This window comes from Taudactylus pleione, unplaced genomic scaffold (assembly GCF_031769625.1).
Source record: "Taudactylus pleione unplaced genomic scaffold, aTauple2 ptg000519l, whole genome shotgun sequence".
NCBI classification, from domain to species: Eukaryota; Metazoa; Chordata; class Amphibia; order Anura; family Myobatrachidae; genus Taudactylus; species Taudactylus pleione.
In genome coordinates this window covers 2,147,741-2,170,555 of record NW_028284921.1, presented here as the reverse complement: position 1 = coordinate 2,170,555, position 22,815 = coordinate 2,147,741, and the positions used below count along the sequence as shown (strand labels likewise).

Sequence of the window (22,815 nt, the reverse complement as noted above, 5' to 3'; positions counted from 1 at the left end):
ATCCCCCCTTGGGGTCGTACATCACACCCACAGATCTTACTGCAGGTTCAGTTGATCTGGGGATGCGATGTGCAATCCCATGCAGCGCTATTTGGGGGGGTGGGAGCCGGCATATCGTGCGGTTTTCCACCAGATTGCTCTGTGTGTGTGGACCATCCGATATGTCGGATCCCCCGTCGAGTCGCACGGTGCATATCGCAATGTGTATGGGCAGCTTAAGCCTAGAAGAGAGAAAAAGTGGATGGAGATAAAGCACCAGCCAATCAGCTACTAAATGTAATTTTTCAAACACAGCCTGTAAAGTGACAGTTAGGAGCTGATTGATTGGTACTTTATCTCCATCCACTTTATCTCTTTCCAAGACTAAGTACATAGATCCCCAATGCTAGATAACTAGAAGTTGATTGGTTGCTATGGGCAACTTAGCCACTTTCTCTCTGTCAAAGGTATGAGTCATCTCCCACAGTGATATGACTGCTACAAGAGATGGGGATATGGAGCTATTGCCAGCATGATATGATAGCACCTCTTGTAGCCAGCTCCCATCTATAACAATCAGCAGTAGGGTGCTGATATATAGCACAGAAAGGATATACAGCTCTAACAGAAAGGCTCAGGAGGGATAATACACAGAGCCCCCCGGCCGCCGCCCACTCACCGTGACAGGACCGCCCGCCGACCGGCCGCACCGCATGAAGGCGCAGGTAGAGGCCGCAGAGTGAGGACCAGCCCCGGCTCTGTGCAGACACCCCAGCCATAGTCCTGTACTGCTCCCTCTCTGCCAGCAACGACACACACTCAGCCCATACAGCTGACTGGGATCCGGAGTGCTAGAGCCAGAGCTCTGCGTCATGTGTTTCTGTCTCCCAGCGAGAGGACATTTTTGTGTAGACCGTGCTGCTACTCTGTGATCTATTCGGTCTTCAGAACAATGGCGTACAGCGCAGAGGAGGGCAACCAGTCCGAATGCATGACTGTGACAATATAATATGCATGTGACCCTGTTTTTGCAAACTACTGTACATGTACACACACTAGTTTTATGACATAGTAAACGTGCGACAAGTCACACAGTAAAAAAATCCACGGAAACACCTAGATCCCCTTCCTAAAGAGATCTATCCACTATCTATCACTATTACCCTATCAGAGGGGCTTTGCGATTGCTCGACAACGTCTGGTACTCCGACAACACCACAGCTTTATTAATAACAGGAACAACCAATGTTATCACGCAGTTATAATACTACTCTGCTTTTTCTTTTCTCACCCGTAATTTACTGTGTACAAATACCTAGGGGTGAATTACTTTATGTATAAAGCCTTTTGTAGCATACTGTCCCAAATATATGTAATTTTGAAACAAAATGGAGTTTCGAGTTAAGCACAGTTGGGCCACAACATCCTACACATTCACCGCTGCTCCCACTTTCCACACAGTCACCGCCGCTGGAAAGGAGACATGTTCCCATGGTAATGCTAACAGCCGGCTACACCGCCACTCACCCGTGACTGTGCAGGAGGCAGCTACTGATAGCACTACTATGGGAGTATGGCCCTCATTCAGAGTCGATCACTAGATACAAGCGGTCGCTCTGAATGAAGGTGGCCGCTTGTGGTGTGAAGTGCGGCCTCCTGGTCGCTAGCTAAGCTGTGGGTTACCACCCACAGCTCTAGCGAGCGACCAGGTTGATGGTCGCGATGGTCAGGACCATCGGGGCTTGCGACGAGACCCTAAGGTTGGGTCTCGGAAAGCGCAAGCCCCAGGGAGCTTCCTGCTCTGATCGAGCAGGAAGCTCCCCACTGACATCATTGCTGATGTCAGTGGGGCCGCCCCCAAATGGCAAGCGTTCCGTCGGGAACACCTCCGTTTGGCCGGCCACTCCCCCTGCCCGCCTCCCAAACGGGGCGAGCTGTCAATCACAATCGACAGCTCGCCCCCTTTGGTGCGAGACTCGTAGCGAAGGAGCGCCCGTCGCTAGCCGGGTCTCGCTCATGCGCACGTCGGAGCCAGCTCAGACGTATGCATGCCCAGTTGGCAAACATCGACCCGGTTGCGAGCACTCAGCGCTTGCGACCGGGTCTGAATAAGGCCCTATGTCTGCTGTCCGTGTCTTCTGCAGCTATGTCTCCTCTCCAGCGGCCGTGATGGGGACTATGCGAGAGGCTCCATTCAACTCAGCAGCTGTCATATTGGCACAACAGCAGTTCAGAACATGAGGCACACCTCTCACTTTAGTAAATTTTCCCACTAGAGTGCTGAGGGATGCCGAAAAATGGGGACGACACGCGGCACGTCCTCAAAACTTAATTCCAGGGGGCAGGGCCTAGCTGGTCTCTAGGCCATTTTCCTAGCGGACCATCTCAGATCATACTGATTTCGGAATGTTGTGAGGTATACATGTCTGCGCTCCAAGGGCCTGATTCAGACCTGGACGCTAAGCCGCGATTGCACGCTATGGCCGATAGTCGCCAGTATGCGTCGAAGTGTGTGAGCCAGCCACTGCGATCAGGAATCGTGCGCTTGTAGGACACAGACTGAGCTACACAGACTGAGCGCTAATCTGTATTTGAGAGACAGATAGTGCCGTTTGTGGGTGGTGTCGGGATGGTCGGGGGTGTGGATGTGTGAACGCAGGCGTGCCTGTGTGTTCTAACAGCGTTCATGGACATGCATAATTAGCATGGAGGCATCATTGTACACGTCACCTGGTTGTATTTCAACCTGCAGTGCTTGCGGCAGCGTAGGGTCTACCTCAAGGGCTACGAGCAGCTCCGATGGCTCTCGATGTTACTGATATTACATACACTTCCTGGAGATGATGTGTGCTGCGAAGGAAAAGGGGGAGTTTTTAGACCGGCGTGTGTTCGCTCTGCCGTCGCTCTCTAAGACATAGAGGGCATCCTTAAGCCTCGCCGTGCGATCGCGGATTTTGCATACCCTGCCCCTGATGGCTGCGAAAGTGCGCTGCTGGGATTGTAGGTGAGTATGTGTGAGTGTGAATGCGTGTGCTTTTAGGGGGGATCCCTGCTTAATTTTTTTTGTTTTCATTTACACATCTCACGGATCTGTGCTTGTTTCTGTGTAACTTGGACCTGCTTAGGCTATACTGGCAAGTCTGAAGCAGGTCCAGTATTTTATACGTTTTTAGTCAGTAATAGTATGCGAGTTAAAAACTAGCACTCTATTACATTGGCCGAGTTGTATTCTCAGAGTGGTAAAACATCTGGATGCGAGTTTTGCCATTGCTAGTTGCTGGGGTGTGAGAAACATACGAGTTTGCATGTTCTCACATCCTATTACATAAGGGTGAGTTCTAAAAATGTGAGTGTATAACTCTATACTCGCACATTTACAAAGCTCAGACTCTATTACATTTTGCCCTTTATTTTTGTAAACATTAAAAATACTTTTTAACTTTTTTTTATTATATTTTCACCTATTTTTGAATTTTGGATCTTTTGAACAAGCTGACTGATATAAAAGCACAAATGTTAATGTTACTTGAGAGCATCACTGGCACAGCAAATATATAAATATACACACTACAGCATAACTATAGTACAAAACTCATGTTAACTCAGGCTTGCCTACCCTCCCCATTTGGCCGGGAGCCTCCCGATTTTCGGGTGCCGCTCCCGGCCCCCCGGAAAGGCAGGCAAGCCTCCCGGAAGCCTCCGACCCTCCCGTCCTCCCCCCTGAAAAGATTAGAAACCCCCGCAGTGGGGGAGCCGGTGACGCGATTCGCGCTGAATCGCGGCATCGCGGCTCCGCCCCCTGCTTCACACTGCCGAAAATAACGGCATTGTGAAGAGGGGCAGAGCCACGATGACGCGATCGTGCGGCTCCGCCCCCAATGTACCACCAACTGGCTGGCCCGCCCCCGGCTCCACCCCAATGACCGCCCTCCCGCTGTTAGCCGACAATCAGCTCCCTCCCGGAAGGCTGGAGCTGATTGTCGGCAAGTATGTGTTAACTACACATTACCAAATAAAGGGTTAAATCTTGTTTATAGCACACTCTCCAAACATTCTACATTTGCCTCCCCTCTCCTACAAGCCCTACACTGGCTCCCCTTCAGAACTCAATTCAAGGTTCTTACACTCACCTACTGTCACGACTCTGGGGATATTGGCCTCCGATGATGGAACAGGCTTTGCAGGCAGTGATACTGGCAGCACAAACTGAGGAGGTCTTAGATATGTTTTCCTCATATGACGGCACAAGACACAAGTAGATCAGAAGAATAGAACTTTAATGATGACAAGAATGGTAGGAGGGTATAGTGGTATAAGCACAGAACCAGTCCCGGTAATACGTAATAATATACCACTAGACAGATGCTTAAAACGATCCGTGAATGACTTGAAGACTGTATGCTGAAGCACTGGGTTGAGCCCAGGTAAAAGACAGAGGGCCTAATTCAGACCCGCTTGCGAACGCTGAGCGCTCGCAAGCGGGTCGATGGTGCCCTAATGCGCATGCGCACAACGGAGGGAGCTCCGTCATGCGCATGCGCGAGACCCGCATAGCGACAGCCAAGCTGTCGCTATGGGTCTCGCACCAAAGGGGGCGTGCTGTCGATGGTGACTGACAGCACGCCCCCTTTGGTGGGCATGCCGGGGGCGTTGCTGCCCAGACGGAGGCGTTCCCATGGGAATGCCTTCCGTCTGGAGCCGTCCCCACTGACATCACTAGTGATGTCAGTGGGAGTGCTTTTGGCTCTGATAGAGCCAAAAGCACTCCTGGGCTTGCATCAGCGAGACCCTACCGCAGGGTCTCGTCGCAAGCCCGATGGTCTTGACCATCGCGACCATCATTTTGGCCGCTCGCATAAGCTGTGGGTGGTCACCCACAGCTATGCGAGCGGCCGGGAGGCCGCTCCATTTTTAGGTAGGAGGGCCCTGATTCAGAGCGAGCGCTCTGGTCAGAGCGTCCGGCTCTGAATCAGGCCCAGAGTTCTAGGAGCAAAGTGCTGAGCTATGCTCAGTAATAGCAAGAGTACTTGGAGCGAGGTGCTGAACTGTGTTCAGTAATAAGCAAAAAGTTCTTAGAGGAAGGTGCTGAGCTATACTCAGTAAATAGCAGAAGTTCTTGGTGCCAGTAAGTGTAGTGAGTCAGGAACAAAAGAAAGACCGTCAGGAGCCAAAAGGAAACCTTTAGGAGACGTTGCACAGACACTGACTGAGTGTCCAGAATGGACTTATGTACTCAGTGCCTGCTGCCGGTTGGCCATATATGAACAGCTAATCCCAGGAGAGACTTATGATTGGTAACTGTAGGATCACATGATCAAACCAAGATGGCCGCGCCCATGGACCAGAGAGGCGCTCGTGGACACCGCGGAATATCGCCATGCAGGTGATTAAGAACCACTGGGTAGCGGGAGTGGACATTTAGGCACTCAGGCAGTGTTTAGATGACTTCACACGGCCGGCGCCGCACATGGCTGCGGGGAGAGCGGGCAAGCCAGAGAGGACACCTGAATCTGGACACGTGGAGCACAGTCACCCTGGACCTCAGCTGTAGTCTGACAGTCCGGGTCCTGACACCTACAAAGCCCTCACCCAATCCTCTGCCATTTACATCTCTGACCTCATCTTCCTTCACACTCCTGCCCACTTCACTCAACAAATGCACGCCGCCTCTCCTGCCAACTGATTACTTCCTCCCACTCCCGCCTCCAAGATTTTCCCTGTGCTGCTCCCTACCTCTGGAACTCTCTCCCGCTCCCCATCAGACTCTCCACCTCTCTACAAATTTTCAAACTGGCTCTCAAGACCCACTACTTCATCAAAGCCTTCCAGCTCTCATCCTAACTCTTTGCTACATGCTCCTTCCTCCATGTCTACCCCATCTGTGTTATGTCTGTTTGTCTGCTCCACCCCATTAGAATGTAAGCTCTCACGAGTAGAGCCCTCTACCCTCTTGTGCTTCTCCTTCTACTTTCAACTACTCCTCACTCACCACTTGGGCACCTATCACTCGGTTGCTTATGCCCTATTGCTTATCTGAGAGTTATGATTGCTAATGCAGCAATGTATGTAAACCTTGTCTTGTACTGTAAGTCACTGGTTTCTTGTTCACTTATTTATGTACTTTGTAAAGCGCTGCGGAACTATTGTGGCACCACATAAATAAAGGATAATAATAATAATTTATTGCTGTTATATGTGGCTGTGTCTAAATATTTATTCAGTAGCATTCATTACCAGTGTTTCATTTTGTAATTGTTGGGGGGTTCGAATAGCGCAAATGGGCTGCCAGGGGTCCAGGTTGAAAATTATTGAGAACTAAGCCAAGGTATAGACAATCATCTAAATCTGTATATTAGAGTTAAAAGGGAGACCCCTACTGTTTCCATAGGTGAACTGCAGGGAGCACTGAGTGCTATCAGCACTATAGAAGAGGACACAATGGTTATAAAAATCTGCACATATTAAATCAGGTGATCCATTCAATACACCCCTCCTATACTAACAGATTAAATCACCAGCGTGGTTCCATTGTTCCAGGGCTGCAAGATCTCCATTATTCATGGTCTACAATAGTGAGATATGGGGTTATATGTAAGAGTGTGAGTTATTTTGCAATTTGAATCTCGCACCTTCTTGCAGTTTTTAAAGCTGAGAGTTTGAATCCCAGCTCACTCATGTAATAGGGTGCAAGTTTTCAGCCACATACGTTGATCGCATGTGACTTCTCGCGAGAATACTCACTGGAAAACCAGCGAGTTTCTGACCAACCGGAATGCGAGTTTCATTTTGACAGTCATACGTTTTTCAAAGAAACTCATTGGCAGCCAAAAGTCTCATGAATTAGGCATCACACACTGGCACTCATTCAGAGGCGATTGCAAGAAGCGATCGCTCTCTCTGAATGAGGGCGGGCGCTTCTTTTTTTTCTGTGCAGCCTCCTGGTCGCTAGCTAAGCTGTGGGTTACCACCCACAGCTTAGCGACCGACCAGGGTGATGGCCGCGATGGTCAAGACCATCGCAACCATCGGGGCTTGCGACGAGACCCTAAGGTTGGGTCTCGGCAAGCGCAAGCCCCAGGGAGCTTCCTGCTCTGATCGAGCAGGAAGCTCCCCACTGACATCACTGCTGATGTCAGTGCGGCCGCCCACAAAATGGCAAGCGTTCTGTGAGGAACGCCTCCGTTTGTGTAGCCAGCCCCTGCCCCGCCTACAAAACGGGGCGAGCTGTCGATCAACATCGACAGCCGCCCCTTTTGTAGTGAGCTCCAGAGCGAGAGAGTTTCTCTCTCACTCCGGGGCTTGTGCAAGCGCAGTGCGGCCGCTGCATGTGCGCAGGACCAAAACATTGAGTCGGTTGCGAGCGCTCAGCGCTTGCGACCAACTCTGAATGAGGTCCACTGTGTATAAATCCCCGATCCATCATTTGTCCTTTGATAGAAAGTGAGAAGCAAAGTGAAGTAGAGGAAGTTTTTCTGCTGACAGTGAGATAACATTATTTATTACTTTATTGCTGCACCATGGCATACAGGAGACATACCTGCCTACATCTGAGGTCGGCTCCCCAGGAGAAGTGAGCAGTGATAGAGGCGGATGATTGTGAAATCAGGCCCCACCCCTCACTGCGAAATCTCGGGAATTGCGGGTATTTGAATAAGGGTGGAGCCAAATTATGCGATTAGCGTAGAATCGTGTCATTAAGCCCCACCCACTCCAGGCGCGATTGTGGAACAATGGTAAGATTCTGCCCACTTCACTAGAAAGTGGGCAGGATGTGGGAGAAATGCCTACTCTTCCATGGTGCGGGGGGCTCCCTGAAAAGTCGGGAGCCTCCCGCGACATGAGGGAGAGTATGCAAGTATTACAGGAGAGCAGGTGGAGTGCAGCAAAGGCTGGAGGAGGAGGAGGTGTTTGTGAGGCAGAGTGAGAGTGAGCAGGAGGAGGGAGGAAGTGCTGACCAGGAAGCGCAGGATGAGGCGTAAGACACACAGGAGGAGGATAAAGATGAGGAGGATGAAGAGCCTGCTTGTCCTTTGCCAGGGATGATGCGCACTGAGCACAATGTGCGCTTTACCTACGAAGAAAATACAGCACTGGTACGTACTATGGTACCAGTTTTTTCATTCCTCCTTGGAGACCGCGCACACTATACCCCCTGGCCAAAAAACAAAAACAAATGTGGGTAGGCATCACAGAGGCCGTTAATGCTATGAATAGCTGTAAACGCGACGTTTCAAACGTCAAAATAACAAGTGTTAAAGTGAAAGTTGGCGGATGAAGCTAAGCAGTTCCGCAAGACGGGGGGGTGGCCGGCGGGAAGGAATCCACATAAGACGCTGACAAAAATGCAGTTTGGCTGCCTGTGGAGATAAGCAGGACGCGGTCCACGGAAGAGTGGTGGTGAGCTGCTCCGGCTGGTGACAGCCGGCGGTTTGGAACAGCAAGGTCCCCTGTGGCTGTGGATGATGAATAGAGACGCTGATATCTCCTGACATGCCAGCACATACTCCTGACAGGCAAGTGGCGGTGTTTGGTACTGAGGTTTCTGACAAGGTTTGTGCCAGTAGTGAAACAATATCCTACTCAACTACTAGTATCATATTGCTAGGAACAATACTTTAGGACATATTCATTATTAACATGTGAAGGCCCTATGCAAAACATTGTATCTAACAGGGCCGGCTCTAGGCATGTTCCACCTGATGGGCCGCACAAGGGCGCCACCTACAGTGGGCGCGCCGATTTTCTGCCACCATTTTACCCTGGCCATCCCTGTCACTGTCTGGCTCTGCTGTCACTCTGTGCCGGGCTGCCCACTCACCCCGCGGCGCTTTTGGACAAACCCACGGTGCTCTAAGATTGGGCAGTGCTGGGTCACACGCCATCCCTGCCCGCGCAGTCTCTGATTCTGGCGGGCTGCGGACTAAAGCTGGCCACACACTAGACCAACTTACATCCAACAGGCAACTTGTAGATTGGTTGGAATGAAAATCTGGTAATGTATGGGAGTAACTGATGATCAGCAATTTGCTCCTAAATGCAAGAAAACAGATGAAAATGGTCGTTCAGACAAGTTTGTTAAATGTTTGATCTAAACAATTTGTTCAAACAACATTTTTGGTCCATTTTCCGGCATTTGGGAGCAAATTGCTGATTGTCATTTGCTTTTATTCCTTACCAGATTTTCATTCCAACCAATCTTGGACAGATAATCTTTAGATGTGTGGCCAGCTTAAGTGGAAGAGCACTGGCAATGCAGCGTAGTTACTGGTTGGCTGCTGCAGTGCTATTGGGCGGCCGGCGACGGGACCAGCATAACTCTTGAGGCTCAGTCAGGCAGCGTCTCTGGAGAGGAGATGGTGACTGATGAGGCCGTGCTGAGGAGTTGGACCACCGGCCCGGTGAGTGATTCAGAGCAGTAGCGGATTTACCGCTATGCAACAAAAGCGGCTGTTTAGAGCTCTGCACAAGCTCTGGGCTAGCTGAATACTCCCGACAGGCTGTCAGTGATTAGACAGCTGCCGGGTGCTGGCTCCAGCGCTGGCCTGCGGTCTTTACTATATTTTGTGTATAAGACATGAGGGGCGGCCAGGGGATGAGGGCGCGCGGCTGCATACACTATATTACAGTGACCGGGGAGGGGAGGTGGACCCACAACCACCGCACTTTGAAAACTGCAAGCAGAAAGCACTTTCACCTTGACATGTAGCGCTGTGCTGGAAGCCTGTGTTCTGTGTGGGAAGGGCTGCCAGCGTGCACTACCCACATATTACTGACGGCAGGGCTATAAGTGTAAGCAAGATAGTGCTACCAGTCCCTCTAATTGTGCTTACTGCCTGTCAGTCCAGGCCGGGGACTCTGTGGCCAGAAGGTGCTCAGAGGGGTTGGGGAGGACAGTCAGGGCCGCGTGCTGCACTGCATGCAGCATTAGTGAATCAGCGTGCGGCTATACATGCAATAATTTATATAGGGCAGGCTGTACTGTGGCTGTGTGCTATGCCTGCCTAGCCTGTGTCAATAAGAAACAGAAAGGAGGGAGGTCTAAAGAGTGCTGATAGGATCCGCCCCTTTTCTAGGCTCCGCCCCCTATTCGGGGTCATGCACAACAAAGTTGGCACTTGGAGGTCTGCAGATGGTTGTAACTTGATGGGGGCATCCATGCACAGCAAAGTTGGGAGGTATGTGCAGATGGTTGTAAAATTATGTACAGTAAGTACTCATTATCTTCAGTGTAAACATCCAAAAATATTTTAGTATCTCTTAAACCTACTTCAAAATGCATGCAAAGTTGTTCAAAATGTTTTTGTAACTGGCATTTGTGAACTGTAATTGTTTTGACAGTTATGCTGCGCACACACGGTACGATTAAACAGGATGAGATTATCAATAACTATATAGTCATATAGTTATTGTTCATATCGTCCTGTTTCTGGCCCTTTCAAACGATGGTTGATGCGCAGGTATGAATGGTCGATATAGATATCGATCATCGTCCGTGCATGTAGGCCAGCATGGTCGATATTGACCATGTTAGCCTGTTTACTATAGGGATCGCGGGTCGTTATAGTAGTTGGGGGTTTGCTGCATGTGCTGGATGTTCGATCTGGCACATGCAGGACGATCAGACAACGATCGTCTGATCGTTGTCTGATCGTTAAGTCGCTCCATATGTATGGAGCATTCGGCTATAGTCTGTGCAATGAGGGCCTGATTCAGAAATAGACAGAATTGCAGAGCCGTACACAAGCGGCTGTGCAATTCCGTCAATCTAAAATGCAAATGCAGAAGGAGATGTCCTTGGTGTATCTGAGTGATCCCAGCGCTGCGACCGAGGTTGCAGCCTGTGATCATCATCAGAACAATCGCAACCATTGGTTGCGAATATTGTCCTTTTAGACAGGCTGTGGTAGCTGAAGCTTACCACAGCCTGACCAGGTCCTGGCGGTTTGCGAGCTGGGGGGAGGAGCTGGCCAGATCTACTGTATTACTCAGACGCAGGGACTGGGGAGATACTTCTTGTTCCCATGCATTTTTCACCTGGTTCACAGAAGGCTAATAGCCTGAGGAATTGTGCATTTGACGGTACTGACTACCCCAATCAGTTGATTAAAGCTTATTGGGGGGCTGCTGTTTAAGTTGTCCAATCATCTATAAGCACCACCTTGGCCTGAGTTCTTGTCTCAATTGAAATTCTCTAGGTTGTTACATAGATAATACATCTAGAACAGTATTTACTGCAGATAGTTTCTAAAATGCACATAAATAAATCGGGAACAAAAATATAGTGCTGTGGGTTGTTTGGGGGGGGGGGGGCAAATTGGGGTCTTAATTAGGGCCCCATGAGGTCTAAATCCACCTCTGACTCAGAGGCTCAGTTATTAAACAAACATAAGATGTTTTTCATTTGTGGCGAATGATTAAATTACTGACAGCTATTTATCATTCAATCAAAAAAGTAGATAAGGTATTTTTCTGTCAGTTACTGTTAATGCTTGATTTTACATATTATTTATATATGAATCATTATTTATCAGCAAGCGGTATTTTAGTAATACTGCTCGTAGTGTTATTGTGGACTCGCCTGGTCAGGCAGCTGTTAAAGTAGCATTGGCAAGCGATGGTCACCCGGCAGCTAGTGATTGGCATCAGTCAGCTCCCATAATTCTTTGTGGTGAGTGTCGCCAGGGCAACCAATGAAGCAGGAAGTTGACATGTGTAGCTTCCCCCTATGTCTCATGAACTTTCTCAGTTCCCTAACTGATGCATCTCATGCCCATGTATGTGCTCCTTGCTTGCTGCTCCTGACCGTGTCTCCCCTCTATTCCTGTGTCCCCACAGCCCATGTCTGCGCTCCTTGCCCACGCCTCCTCAATGCAATGCCCATGTCTGTTCTCCTTGCCCGCTCCTACTCATGTCCATGTCTCTGCTCCCTGCCCGCTGCTTTTGCTCTTGACTCCCCTCTCCACCTGTGTCTCCTCTGCCCATGTCTCTGCTCCCTGCCCGATCCTCCTCTGCCCTTGTCTCCATTCCCTGCTTGCTCATCATGCTCGTGTCTCCCCTCTCCACCTGTGTCTTCTCTGGTTGCTGGTTTCAGCGTGCCCCCCCTTCCCCCAGTAGCTTCTAAAGAGATCCACCTGAATGAGACAGCGAGCAGCTGCCGAAGGTAGCTATAGCCCATATCTCTGCTCCCTGCCTGCACTTCCTCAAAGCCCATGTCACCGCTCCCATGCCAGCTGTTCCTGCTCTAGGTGACCCCTCTCCTCCTGTGTCTCCTTGGCCCATTTCTCCGGTGCATGCCCGAACCATCATACGCCAGCAGGGCCACCCCCACGCAGCCCCTGATTCGTCAGTAGTGAAAATAAAGAAAAGAAAAACATTACACCAACTAAATTACTGTCTTCTCTCACCGGGTAGTAATGGTTTAATAAATAGCTGTGAAAAATGTAGATTAGCACTGAAAACGGTAGAGAAAGCAAACGGTAATTATCATAAGAATTATGTTTCGTTGATAAATGAGCCTGTCAGTCTCAGAGAGAGACTCGGGAAGTGACTGCGCTGCAGCGACACTCACAGCCTGTCTTCTGCCAGCAGCCAGCCCATGATTTAAAAAATGGTGAAGTGTGTCATCCACACACTTCACTGTTTTTTTTTTTTACTCATGGGCTGGCAGCTGGCTCTGGCAGGCAGGCTGTGAGTGTGGTGGAGTGCGGCAGCTGGGTATGGTAGAAAGAGAAGCTAATCACTCACTCAGCACTGCAGCATGCAGACAGCACGCAGGTGGCGGTGCTGTTGCTAAGAGATCATGGGTGGGGTGGGGGAGTTGGGGATGAAGGAACAGTGTGGCAGAGGTGGTAATAATAACTAAGCAAGGACTGGAGAGAGTAGTATGTAGTATGTTGCAGCAGGTGCTGAGTCTGAGGAGGGTAGGGGGGTTAGCTAAGGAGCCGTGCCTCTGACAGAGATATTGACTTAAGTGCAAGTGCATTTGCTGAGCTGTAGGGGAGGCAGGGGGACTGAGTTCTGGCTGAGGAGGAACACTGTGTATAAGTGACTTCACACGTCAGTGGTTATTTGCTGAACTGAGTGGGGGTGGCTGAAGGGGGTGTAGTCAGCATCCTGGCATGAATTCCAACCGCCGGCAAGTTAAGTTTAGGCATTGGGGAGGGGGGGGGGTGGCGCTCCAACATTTCTCGCACAGGGTGCTGGAACACCTGGAGCTGGCCCTGGTATCTAACTCATAGTTGTCAACTTTCTGGGTCTGCGGCCAAGTGGTTGGGGAGGGGGGCATGTTGGCATCATGGTGCCCCTGTTATATTTTGCAGAGCCCACTTCACTTGATGTGTGGGAGACATGCCCACCCTTCTGGATATCCGGGAGTGCCAACTAAGATACAGGAACTTTCCAGATGTTCCAGGAGATTATGTAGTATGATCTAACTAGATTTGCAGCTGCAGACACAAATCCATCGGTTGGCGGACAGATGCTTAGAAAAGAACACGCCAACAGCCACATTTTCACCATATTCAGTAGAGCTGAACGTTTATATTGCTAAACAGTGTTGCTGCGCATGCTGGAAAATATAATAATAAACAGTATTGTCCCAGTTAGCACTCACCTAAAAAAAGTGTTGTTGTAGCAGATAAATCACGGCACAAATGACATTATTGATTTATCCGCACTGCTACAACAACCCTTTTTTTAGGTCAGCGCTATATGGGGCAATAGTGTATAGTATAATATTTTCCTATTTTCAAAAAGATGGGTGTGGTGACCTCACATGTTAAGCAGCTCCTGTCCTATCACTTGTCCATCTAATTAAGTGCACCCGTGTCAATTTCTTCTTGCTGTGTATGCCACCGCACACTACCCAGCAATGTAAACTTTTGCTGTTACTTAGATCACAGTGGAGGCCAGAAAATGATGCTGTATCAAAAGAATCCCATGTAACACTCTGGAACTTGATAGGTACACTGTATCTGGAATAGACAGTGTAGCACATTAGGACATCAATGGTGACTAGGTCCATTATTTAAAACGGGGATACTGGCAGATCCTACAATGGTAATAGGTGGAAGCAGTGTATGATGAAGGTCAATTCACATGTCAGATAAATGTAACACAGGGTTAACAGTATGTAACAACAGGTACAGAATGCAGAGATATCTAGTTGCAGCCAAGAGCATATAGGGTTGTGCTGGGTAATGCGGCTCTAGTTGCATTCACTGGTGCCTATGTGCAATGGTGGCAATGGGGGGATCGAACACACAAACAATTAGGCGCTGACCTTCTGGGTAAATATATCTATTAGTGTATAGTGCTTAATTAGCAAAAAATAACATTTGGTGCATAATGCGTATTTAGCAAAAAATTTACAGCTGCCCTTACACAGATTGGGAAATACTGGATCCCCCAAAAAATTTAACCAATAAGGCATATAAGAGAGTGTTGGATGCGCTAGTGAAATAAAACATAAACATTTATTACATATAAAATAGCAGAAAAAAACTATAATGACACATGGTAAAATAAACTGATCAGACTAAAAATTCATCAGATGTATATTACACCGAAAATCATCTCTAATCAATGCAATGGTACTAATGCAACCCTATTCAGTAATTTTCCCAGAAATACAAATCTGTAAATAGAATTCTAGGAATAGATAAACTGCACCAATTAGCAAATAAGCACAGGAAAAAATACCTTACGAAAACTGTGTCATAAACATTAACAACCATCAGTTGAAGAATAAAGTTACAATGTTAGTGGTATCAGAAAATGTATCCTTTGTGGAGATGTTGCAGCTTAAGGCGGGTATCCACTTGCCGATTAAAATGAGCGATTGAACGATATTGTTATCGTTCAACCGCTCAGTAATCATGCACAAATCTGGCATGAACATGTCGGAAACAACCAGCGATACGTGCTCCCACTAGTCGTTTCCGACATCAATCGTCGCCTGAACATGCTGGTCAATCTGCCGATAAGGAAAGATTTACCATGTTCAGGGATGAGGGAGGGTGCCTAAACTGAATGGCATATCGTTGAGTGTAGGCACTGCAGGGGAAGAGGAACGACTGTACGAATACAATGTTGTAATCGTACTGTCGTTCCACTATCTGCTATTGGATACGCACCATTAGTTTAAAAAAAGGAAAGAAGTCTCAATGTTCCAATTTTATAATTGTAACAGCTTGTCCCTGTGTTTAAAAACTTAAGCAGGCATGGTAAATGGAGTCAAGCTTGTAAACAATGCACTGTGTTTTCTAAGCAAAAAATATTATCCAGTTTTAGTTGTTAAGTATTCCAGCTTTCAATAGCAGACACTGTGGGTCATTAGGCATGGGTGGCAAGGAGAGGTAGAGACAAGTGGCATACATGCACGAAATTTACTGTCCAGAGTCTTGTTTCCATGTGGTGTCACTTATAGATTATTCGCACTTAGATATTATTAATTCACAATACTGCTCACATTACCAGTCCATCACATAGCGGTGCTCTGAAGCCGGCTGTCGGTCATGCGCTAGTGTGGAGTAAATACTGGAAATAGTGCTTCATCGGACCAGGGAACCACTTGGTCACACATCAACCCATATTTCACCAAAGCCTTTCCACAGATTGGCACTTTGTTCTACGCGTTTCTCCACCTCTCAGGCCCGTTGGCGGCTTTCTCAAGAAGTGTGTAGTTCGATTGCGGCAGCCTCTATAAATACTGCTGTGCCTGTAATTGCAACCAGCTGTTTTTTTGTCCAGCACATTATTGCGCATGCATATTATATGTGCGCTACAAGCTTCTCAAGGTAATTCTATTTCAAATACAACTAATAAAAAATCGTTTAATAAGTAGATCTATTATAATAAAATACAAATAATATATATATAATACAGTCAGGTGCATAAATATTGGGACATTGACAGAATTTTCGTATTTTGGCCTCTATTCACCACCACAATGGCTTTGACATGAAACAAATAAGATGTGGTTTAACTGCAGACTTTCAGATTTAATTTGAGGGTAATTACATCCAAATCAGGTGAACGGTGTAGGAATTACAACAGTTTCTATATGTGCCTCCCACTTTTTAAGGGGCCAAAAGTAATGGGACAAACTAAACAATCCTAAATCTAACTTTCACTTTTTAATACTTTGTTGCAAATCCTTTGCAGGCAATTACAGCCTGAAGTCTGGAACGCATAGACATCACCAGACGCTGGGTTTCATCCCTGGTGATGCTCTGCCAGGCCTCTACTGCAAATGTCTTCAGTTCCTGCTTGTTCTTGGGGCATTTTCCCTTCAGTTTTGTCTTCATCAAGTGAAATGCATGCTCAATTTAATTCAGGTCAGGGGATTGACTTGGCCATTGCATGACATTCCACTTTTTAGCCTTAAAAAACTCTTTGGTTGCTTTTGCAGTATGCTTCGGGTCATTGTCCATCTGCACTGTGAAGCGCCATCCAATGAGTTCTGAAGCATTTGACTGAATATGAGCATATAATATTGCCCGAAACACTTCAGAATTCATTCTGCTGCTTTTGTCAGCAGTCAGATCATCAATAATTACAAGGGAACCAGTTCCATTGGCAGCCATACATGCCCATGCCATGACACTACCACCACCATGCTTCACTGGTGAGGTGGTATGTTTTGGATCATGAGCCTTTCCGTTCCTTCTCCATACTCTTCTCTTCCCATCACTCTGGTACAAGTTGATCTTTGTCTCATCTGTCCATAGGATGTTGTTCCAGAATTGTAATGGCTTTTTTAGATGTTGTTTGGCAAACTCTAATCTGGTCTTCCTGTTTTTGTGGCTCACCAGTGGTTTACATCTTGTGGTGAACCCTCTATATTCACTCTTGTGAAGTCTTCTCTTATTTGTTGACTTTGACACATATACACCTACCTCCTGGAGAGTGTTCTTGATTGGCCAACTGTTGTGAAGGGGTTTTTCTTCACCAGGGAAATAATTCTTCTGTCATCCACCACAGTTGTTTTCTGTGGTCTTCCGGGTCTTTTGGTGTTGCTGAGCTCTCCGGTGCGTTCTTTCTTTTTAAGAATGTCCCAAACAGTTGATTTGGCCACACCTAATGTTTTTGCTATCTCTCTGATGGGTTTGTTTTGATTTTTTAGCCTAATGATGGCTTGCTTCACTGATAGTGACAGCTCTTTGGATCTCATATTGAGAGTCAACAGCAACTGATTCCAAATGCAAATGTCACACCTAGAATCAACTCCAGACCTTTTACCTGCTTAAATGATAATGAAATAACGAGGGAATAGCCCACACCTGTCCATGAAATAGCTTTTGAGTTGATAGTCCCATTACTTTTGGCCCCTTAAAAAGTGGGAGGCACATATAGAAACCGTTGTAATTCCTACACCATTCACCTGATTTGGATGTAATTACCCTCAAATTAAATCTGAAAGTCTGCAGTTAAAGCACATCTTGTTTGTTTAATTTCAAAGCCATTGCGGTGGTGAATAGAGGCCAAAATATGAACATTCTGTCAATGTCCCAATATTTATGTACCTGACTATATATATATATATATATATATATATATATATATGCACTAGTCCACGGCACTCGCCATTCCTAGTTTTGGGGTGCAACATGGTATGTGACCACATTGTTTAAATAGAAACAGGGGCTCTGCACTCACCATAATAACTAATAATAATAATAATAACATAATAAACAGTGGGGTTTTGGTTCATGAATTGATCAATGCATTTAAGCTTGCAGCCCATCGTCACGGGATCCCACTTTACTTTTATATATATGAGACAATTGCAGCATAAATAAAAGCTAACTATGTATATAATAAAAAGCAGACATATACATTTAAATTTAAAAATAAACAGATATATTTATTTATTTATTTAAAAATATACAGATACATTTATAGATAAACTTAACCCCAAACAGATCATGTCATCACTCTATGAATATAAACAGACTTTGAATATATCAGAGAACCTGATTAAAATTCTAGATAGTGACATATCTCAGTGCAGAAATGGAGCAATGAAACAGCATGGTAACGAGCTGCAGACCAAGTTTTCCTGGATTCTGTTGTAAGCCACAAGCAAGGCTAATTAGCAGCACCTGTTGTCTCTCTTTAAAGCTGTGTCAGTGCAGGTCTACAGTGATCCTGACGGTGAAATAGTCGCCCACGTTATAGGCCCGGTGGTGACTAGTGTTAGGGATCCTGGACCTGTGAGCCCACTAAAAGAACTGTATTGCTGTTTAGTAGATTCTATGTACTAGCCTGTAACATCTTACCTGTGAACACTCCACTGTCCTTTATTCCTGCCTGTGGTGAGGAAATAACCTTCCCTAGGATTTTAACTGGTCTATGTGATTCTTGTCACATTATATATAAATATGTCATTAAAAATTTACCAGAGGTAGATGTACATAGACAAACATGGGAAGAAATATATTTTTTATATTTATATATGTGATCATGAATAAATGCCAATCCCATATTAGTACCTGAAAATCTTCAAAGACCCTCATATTAACCAATTCCACATTAGTATTAGATCTCCGATATTTTTTTTATTAAAATGGACCCTAAACCAAACCTTCAACCACATTTTTGTATACTGGAATTCAAGGTCTATATACCTAAGACTAGACAAGATGTTATACAGGGTATTGGCATACTAAATCAATATTCCCCCAACTCCAACTTGACAAGAATACCAATAATTAACAGTAAACATGGATAGTGTCAGATATGGAACATAACCCATGGGCCTTATGTTAATCTCAAAAGCATAAAAATATGAATATATATAATCGTAGAAAGAGAAAACCCTTTATCAAATAAACTAACCCAATTAACACAGAAAAGGGTAAAAGCTATATGGTGAGTATTCCTTATCCAAGGTTATTAAGTTCTACAGTTTCATTGAGCCCTTGTGGAATCAGGTTTTAAGATGAAAAATCCAATATGCCTCACATTTGCATGAGGCATTGAATCTATCCCCTATCCTTTTAGTGGGTTTAACATAGTCTATAGCTTTCACTGTGATTGTATCTACAGATTCACCCTGACAACTGGCTACATGTTTAGAAAGTTAGTGTGTTTTTGAGTTTATTTAGGATGTTTCTCCTATGCTCCTTAAATCTGACCGGTGTGGATAATTGTATCACATGTAAACACACTGAAATGAGAAATTATAAGTTTAGGCCTTCGGTGTCAAATGAGAATTTTGTAATCAAGGATTTTCTGAATTGAAGATCATCTTTTGTCATTTATGTGGTAGAATGTGGATGCGGCCTGCAATTTGTGGGTCGCACAACTAGACCTTTGCATGTCAGATTTTTGGAGCGTAGGAGAAATATCCTAAAAAAACTCAAAACACACTCAATTTCTAAACATGTAGCCAGTTGTCAGGGTGAATCTATAGATACAATCACAATGAAAGCTATAGACTATGTTAAACCCACTAAAAGAGAAAGGGATAGATTCAATGTCCTATGCAAATGTGAGACATATTGGATTTTTCGTCTTATATCCCTGATTTCACAAGGGCTCAATGACACTGTAGAACTTAATAACATTGGATAAGGAATACTCACCATATAGTTTTTACCTTTTTCTGTGTTAATTGGGTTAGTTTACTTGATAAAGGCCCATGGGTTATGTTCCATATTTCTCCTTCATCCACTAGGGGACACTGGAGGACTTCAAGACAGTGGGGTATAGACGGTACTGAGTGGAGCTGGCACTTTAAATTTAAATGAAGTGTGACTAGCTCCTCCCCTCTATACCACCCTATAGGCCAGTATTAGTTTGTGCCCGAGTGGGAGCAGGTCACAAAAAAAGGATCTCTCCTGCTAGGGCTAGGATAGCTTTTTAAAAAAAAAAAAAAAAAGAAGAATTCCTAATCTGAGGACAGACGGGCAGTAACTGTAACTGCCTGTCTGCTACGCGGGACGCTGCCGTAGGGGGCCCACTCGCAAGTGCTTGCACTTCACCTGGGGTCCCCGACACCTGAGACCTCAGTCTTCAGGGGGGGGGGGCACATGCCGCTGCATGCAGCGCGCATTGCGGACCCCTCAGTCAGAGCCAGCCGCCGGCAGCAGGAAGCCTCCAAGCCTCAGCATCTCCCTGTGAGTACAGCTGGCTCCCTGATTAGCAGGGCAGCCAGCTTATTGCTACAGTAGATGGCCCCTATACACCGGCAAGCTGGCTCCCTGATTAGCAGGGCAGCCAGCTCAGCGCTTCAATAGGCGGCCCCACAGCGATCCGTGCCGGCGGCTCAGCCACCGGCGCGATGCTAGTACAGCTGGCTCCCTGATTAGCAGGGAAGCCAGCTTGGCAGGATCAGAGGCGGCTTCACATTCCACAGAGACGCGCCGACGGCAGCACAGCCGCCAGCGCGTCTCTGTGTGAGTACAGCTGGCTCCCTGATTAGCAGGGAGCCGGCTTAGCGCTACAGAGGCGGCCTCACAGACCCCCCACAGAGCGCGCTGACGGCGGTACAGCCTCAGCGCGTCTCTATCATTACGGCTGGCTCCCTGATTAGCAGGGAAGCCGGCTTAGCGCTACAGAGGCGTCTCTATCATTACGGCTGGCTCCCTGATTAGCAGGGAAGCCGGCTTAGCGCTACAGAGGCGACTTCCTGTATGCATCGGCTCCCTGACAAGCAGGGTAGCCGGTGTTTTCCCGGCATTAGGCGGCTCAGCAATACTGCACTAAGGCAGTGTATATATAATATATATAAAAGTTATACTGGGTACACGCGCAAGTGTGTAATAACCGCGCTAGAATCCGGGGGGCGGAGCTTAGCTCCGACTTCCTCCTCCTGCCTCCCATCAGCCCCAGCGTGTCACTGCATGCAGTTTGCTGGCGGCCATTACAGGGAGCGGCAGCGCTGGACAGCCTACACGGACCTGTATGTATCACAGCAGGGGTTTAGGCTGATGAAGACAGAGAGCATAATAATAATTAATCTTTGCCTGGCACTCTGGCACTGCTAGGAGCGCTGTGGTGGGCAAGTGTGACGGTCTCCAATCTCTCTGTACCCCAGTATACTGTTTTTCTTACCCTGTCACTTAACCTCTTTGTGTTTTGTGTGGGGTCTGTATGTAGCATGACTGGCAGGTCTAAGGCTTCGCAAAAGTTATTTACCTGCAAAAAGTGTGGAGTAAAATTTACACAGGGACAGTCATCTACCTCCAGATTGTGTGACGGTTGTTATACGGATCAGCAATCTGCAGAGATGTCAGAACCACCGTCTTGGACGCAGGTTACATCTGTTATGTCCTCTCTCGGCTGAACTAGAGGCTTCTCGCAGAGAAAGAGATGCTTATAGGTCAGCTGCTACAGAGGAACCAGCATGGGCGAGATCCCTAGCTGTTTCTATGGAGGGGATTTCCAAAGCCATGACAATGGCGTCCGCCCCGCAGGTCTCTAAAAAGAGATTGTTACCCTCAGTCCTCCATTGGGATGACCCAGAGGAGGAGGAGGATATGCCCGAATTAGAAGAGGGTGAATATGCCCCAGATTCGCCTAAAGAGCCTCTGGAGTCTGATCCTGAACAGGTATCAGAGGGAATAGAAGCCTTGATTGCTGCAATATGACAGGTATTGCACATAGAGGAAGAGGACTCAGGTCCTGCAAAACAGTCTTTCTTTCTTAAGAAACAAAGACAAGCTACGGCTTTTCCTATATTGGAAGAGCTGGATTCCCTTCTAACGACAGCCTGGGAACATCCAGATAAAAAGTTTCAGATGTCCCGGCATTTATTATCTTTTTACCCTTTTCCAGCAGATATTAGAAAGGCTTGTGAAACTCCCCCTACGGTAGATTCATCTGTATCGCGATTGTCAAAAAAGACTACACTCCCTGTTCCTGGAGTCACGTCTTTAAAGGACACATCCGATCGGAGACTGGAGAGCACTCTTAAGTCCATTTACACCGCTACAGGGGTGACTCTTCGTCCAGCGATAGTTAGCTGCTGGATTAACAAGGCTATCGAAATTTGGGCTAAGCAATTGGTGGACGGAATGAAGGATCAACTACCTATGGAGGAACTCATTCCGTTAGCAGAACATATAGGTGAAGCGGCAGCTTACCTTGGGGAAGCGTCTAAGGATGTTTGTTCTATTGCCTCCAGAACTTCAGCTCTGGCAATTTCAGCATGGCAGGCGCTGTGGCTCAAAACTTGGCAGGCTGACGCGGAATCCAAAAAGGCTGTGGAAGCACTTCCTTTCACTGGACATGTAGTATTCGGGGCAGAACTAGATAAATGGATATCTCAGGCTACTGGAGGTAAATCCACTTTTGTACCATCTGCAGCTCCTCCACCTGGACGATCTTACTCAGGACCTTCGTTTCGGTCCTTTCGGGCCCCGGGTCGTTCACGTGATCGTTTCAGAGGATCATCAACGTCTCGTGGTACCAGAGGTCAGGGTAGAACTGCAGCCACCAGAGGCTCGAGTCTACAGGAAGTTAAGTCCACTTCTAAACCCAGTGAATGACGGGCTTCCCTCTCACCTGGGGGACCCCAGAGTGGGAGCGCGTCTTCGGGACTTCAGAGAGGTCTGGTTGGAAACCTGTGCGGACGCTTGGGTCCGAGATATAATAATTTGGGGCTACAAGCTAGATTTCCAACTGCAACCCCCCGAATCATTTTTTTACCACAGGTTTGCCAGTTTCCAACGACAGAAGTGTGGTCTTAGAGAAAGCAATAGACAGGCTTCTGTCCATGAAAGTGGTAATCCAAGTCCCCAGTCATCAGAGGGGAAAAGGATTTTACTCCAGTCTTTTTGTCGTTCTGAAGCCGGACGGCTCGGTCAGACCCATTCTAAACTTAAAGGA

At 47.0% G+C, this 22,815-nt stretch overlaps 2 protein-coding genes across 2 annotated transcripts in view; one reads left to right on the top strand and one right to left on the bottom strand.

Annotated features, from left to right (window-relative positions):
- The window catches only part of SLC30A9 (solute carrier family 30 member 9), a 99,153-nt gene extending 98,314 nt beyond the window's left edge, over window positions 1-839 (bottom strand). The window contains exon 1 of the mRNA XM_088450574.1: window positions 659-839. Within this exon, the coding sequence (XP_088306700.1) occupies window positions 659-758 (100 nt within the window). The 5' untranslated portion in view covers window positions 759-839. The remainder of the gene's footprint in view (window positions 1-658) is intronic.
- An 8,493-nt stretch (window positions 840-9,332) lies between these two features.
- Window positions 9,333-22,475, top strand: LOC148501392 (lamina-associated polypeptide 2-like). Its single transcript, XM_088450585.1, has 2 exons — window positions 9,333-9,377; window positions 21,579-22,475. Exons 1-2 carry the CDS (start codon window positions 9,333-9,335, stop codon window positions 22,473-22,475), a joined length of 942 nt encoding a protein of 313 aa, XP_088306711.1.
- The last annotated feature ends 340 nt before the right edge of the window (window positions 22,476-22,815 follow it).

Coding starts and splice junctions, on each gene's coding strand:
- LOC148501392 (XM_088450585.1), top strand. CDS start 9,333: ATGGTGACTGATGAGGCCGTGCTGAGGAGTTGGACCACCGGCCCG. Junction 9,378..21,578: donor GGAGTTGGACCACCGGCCCG/GTGAGTGATTCA, acceptor GCAATATGACAG/GTATTGCACATAGAGGAAGA.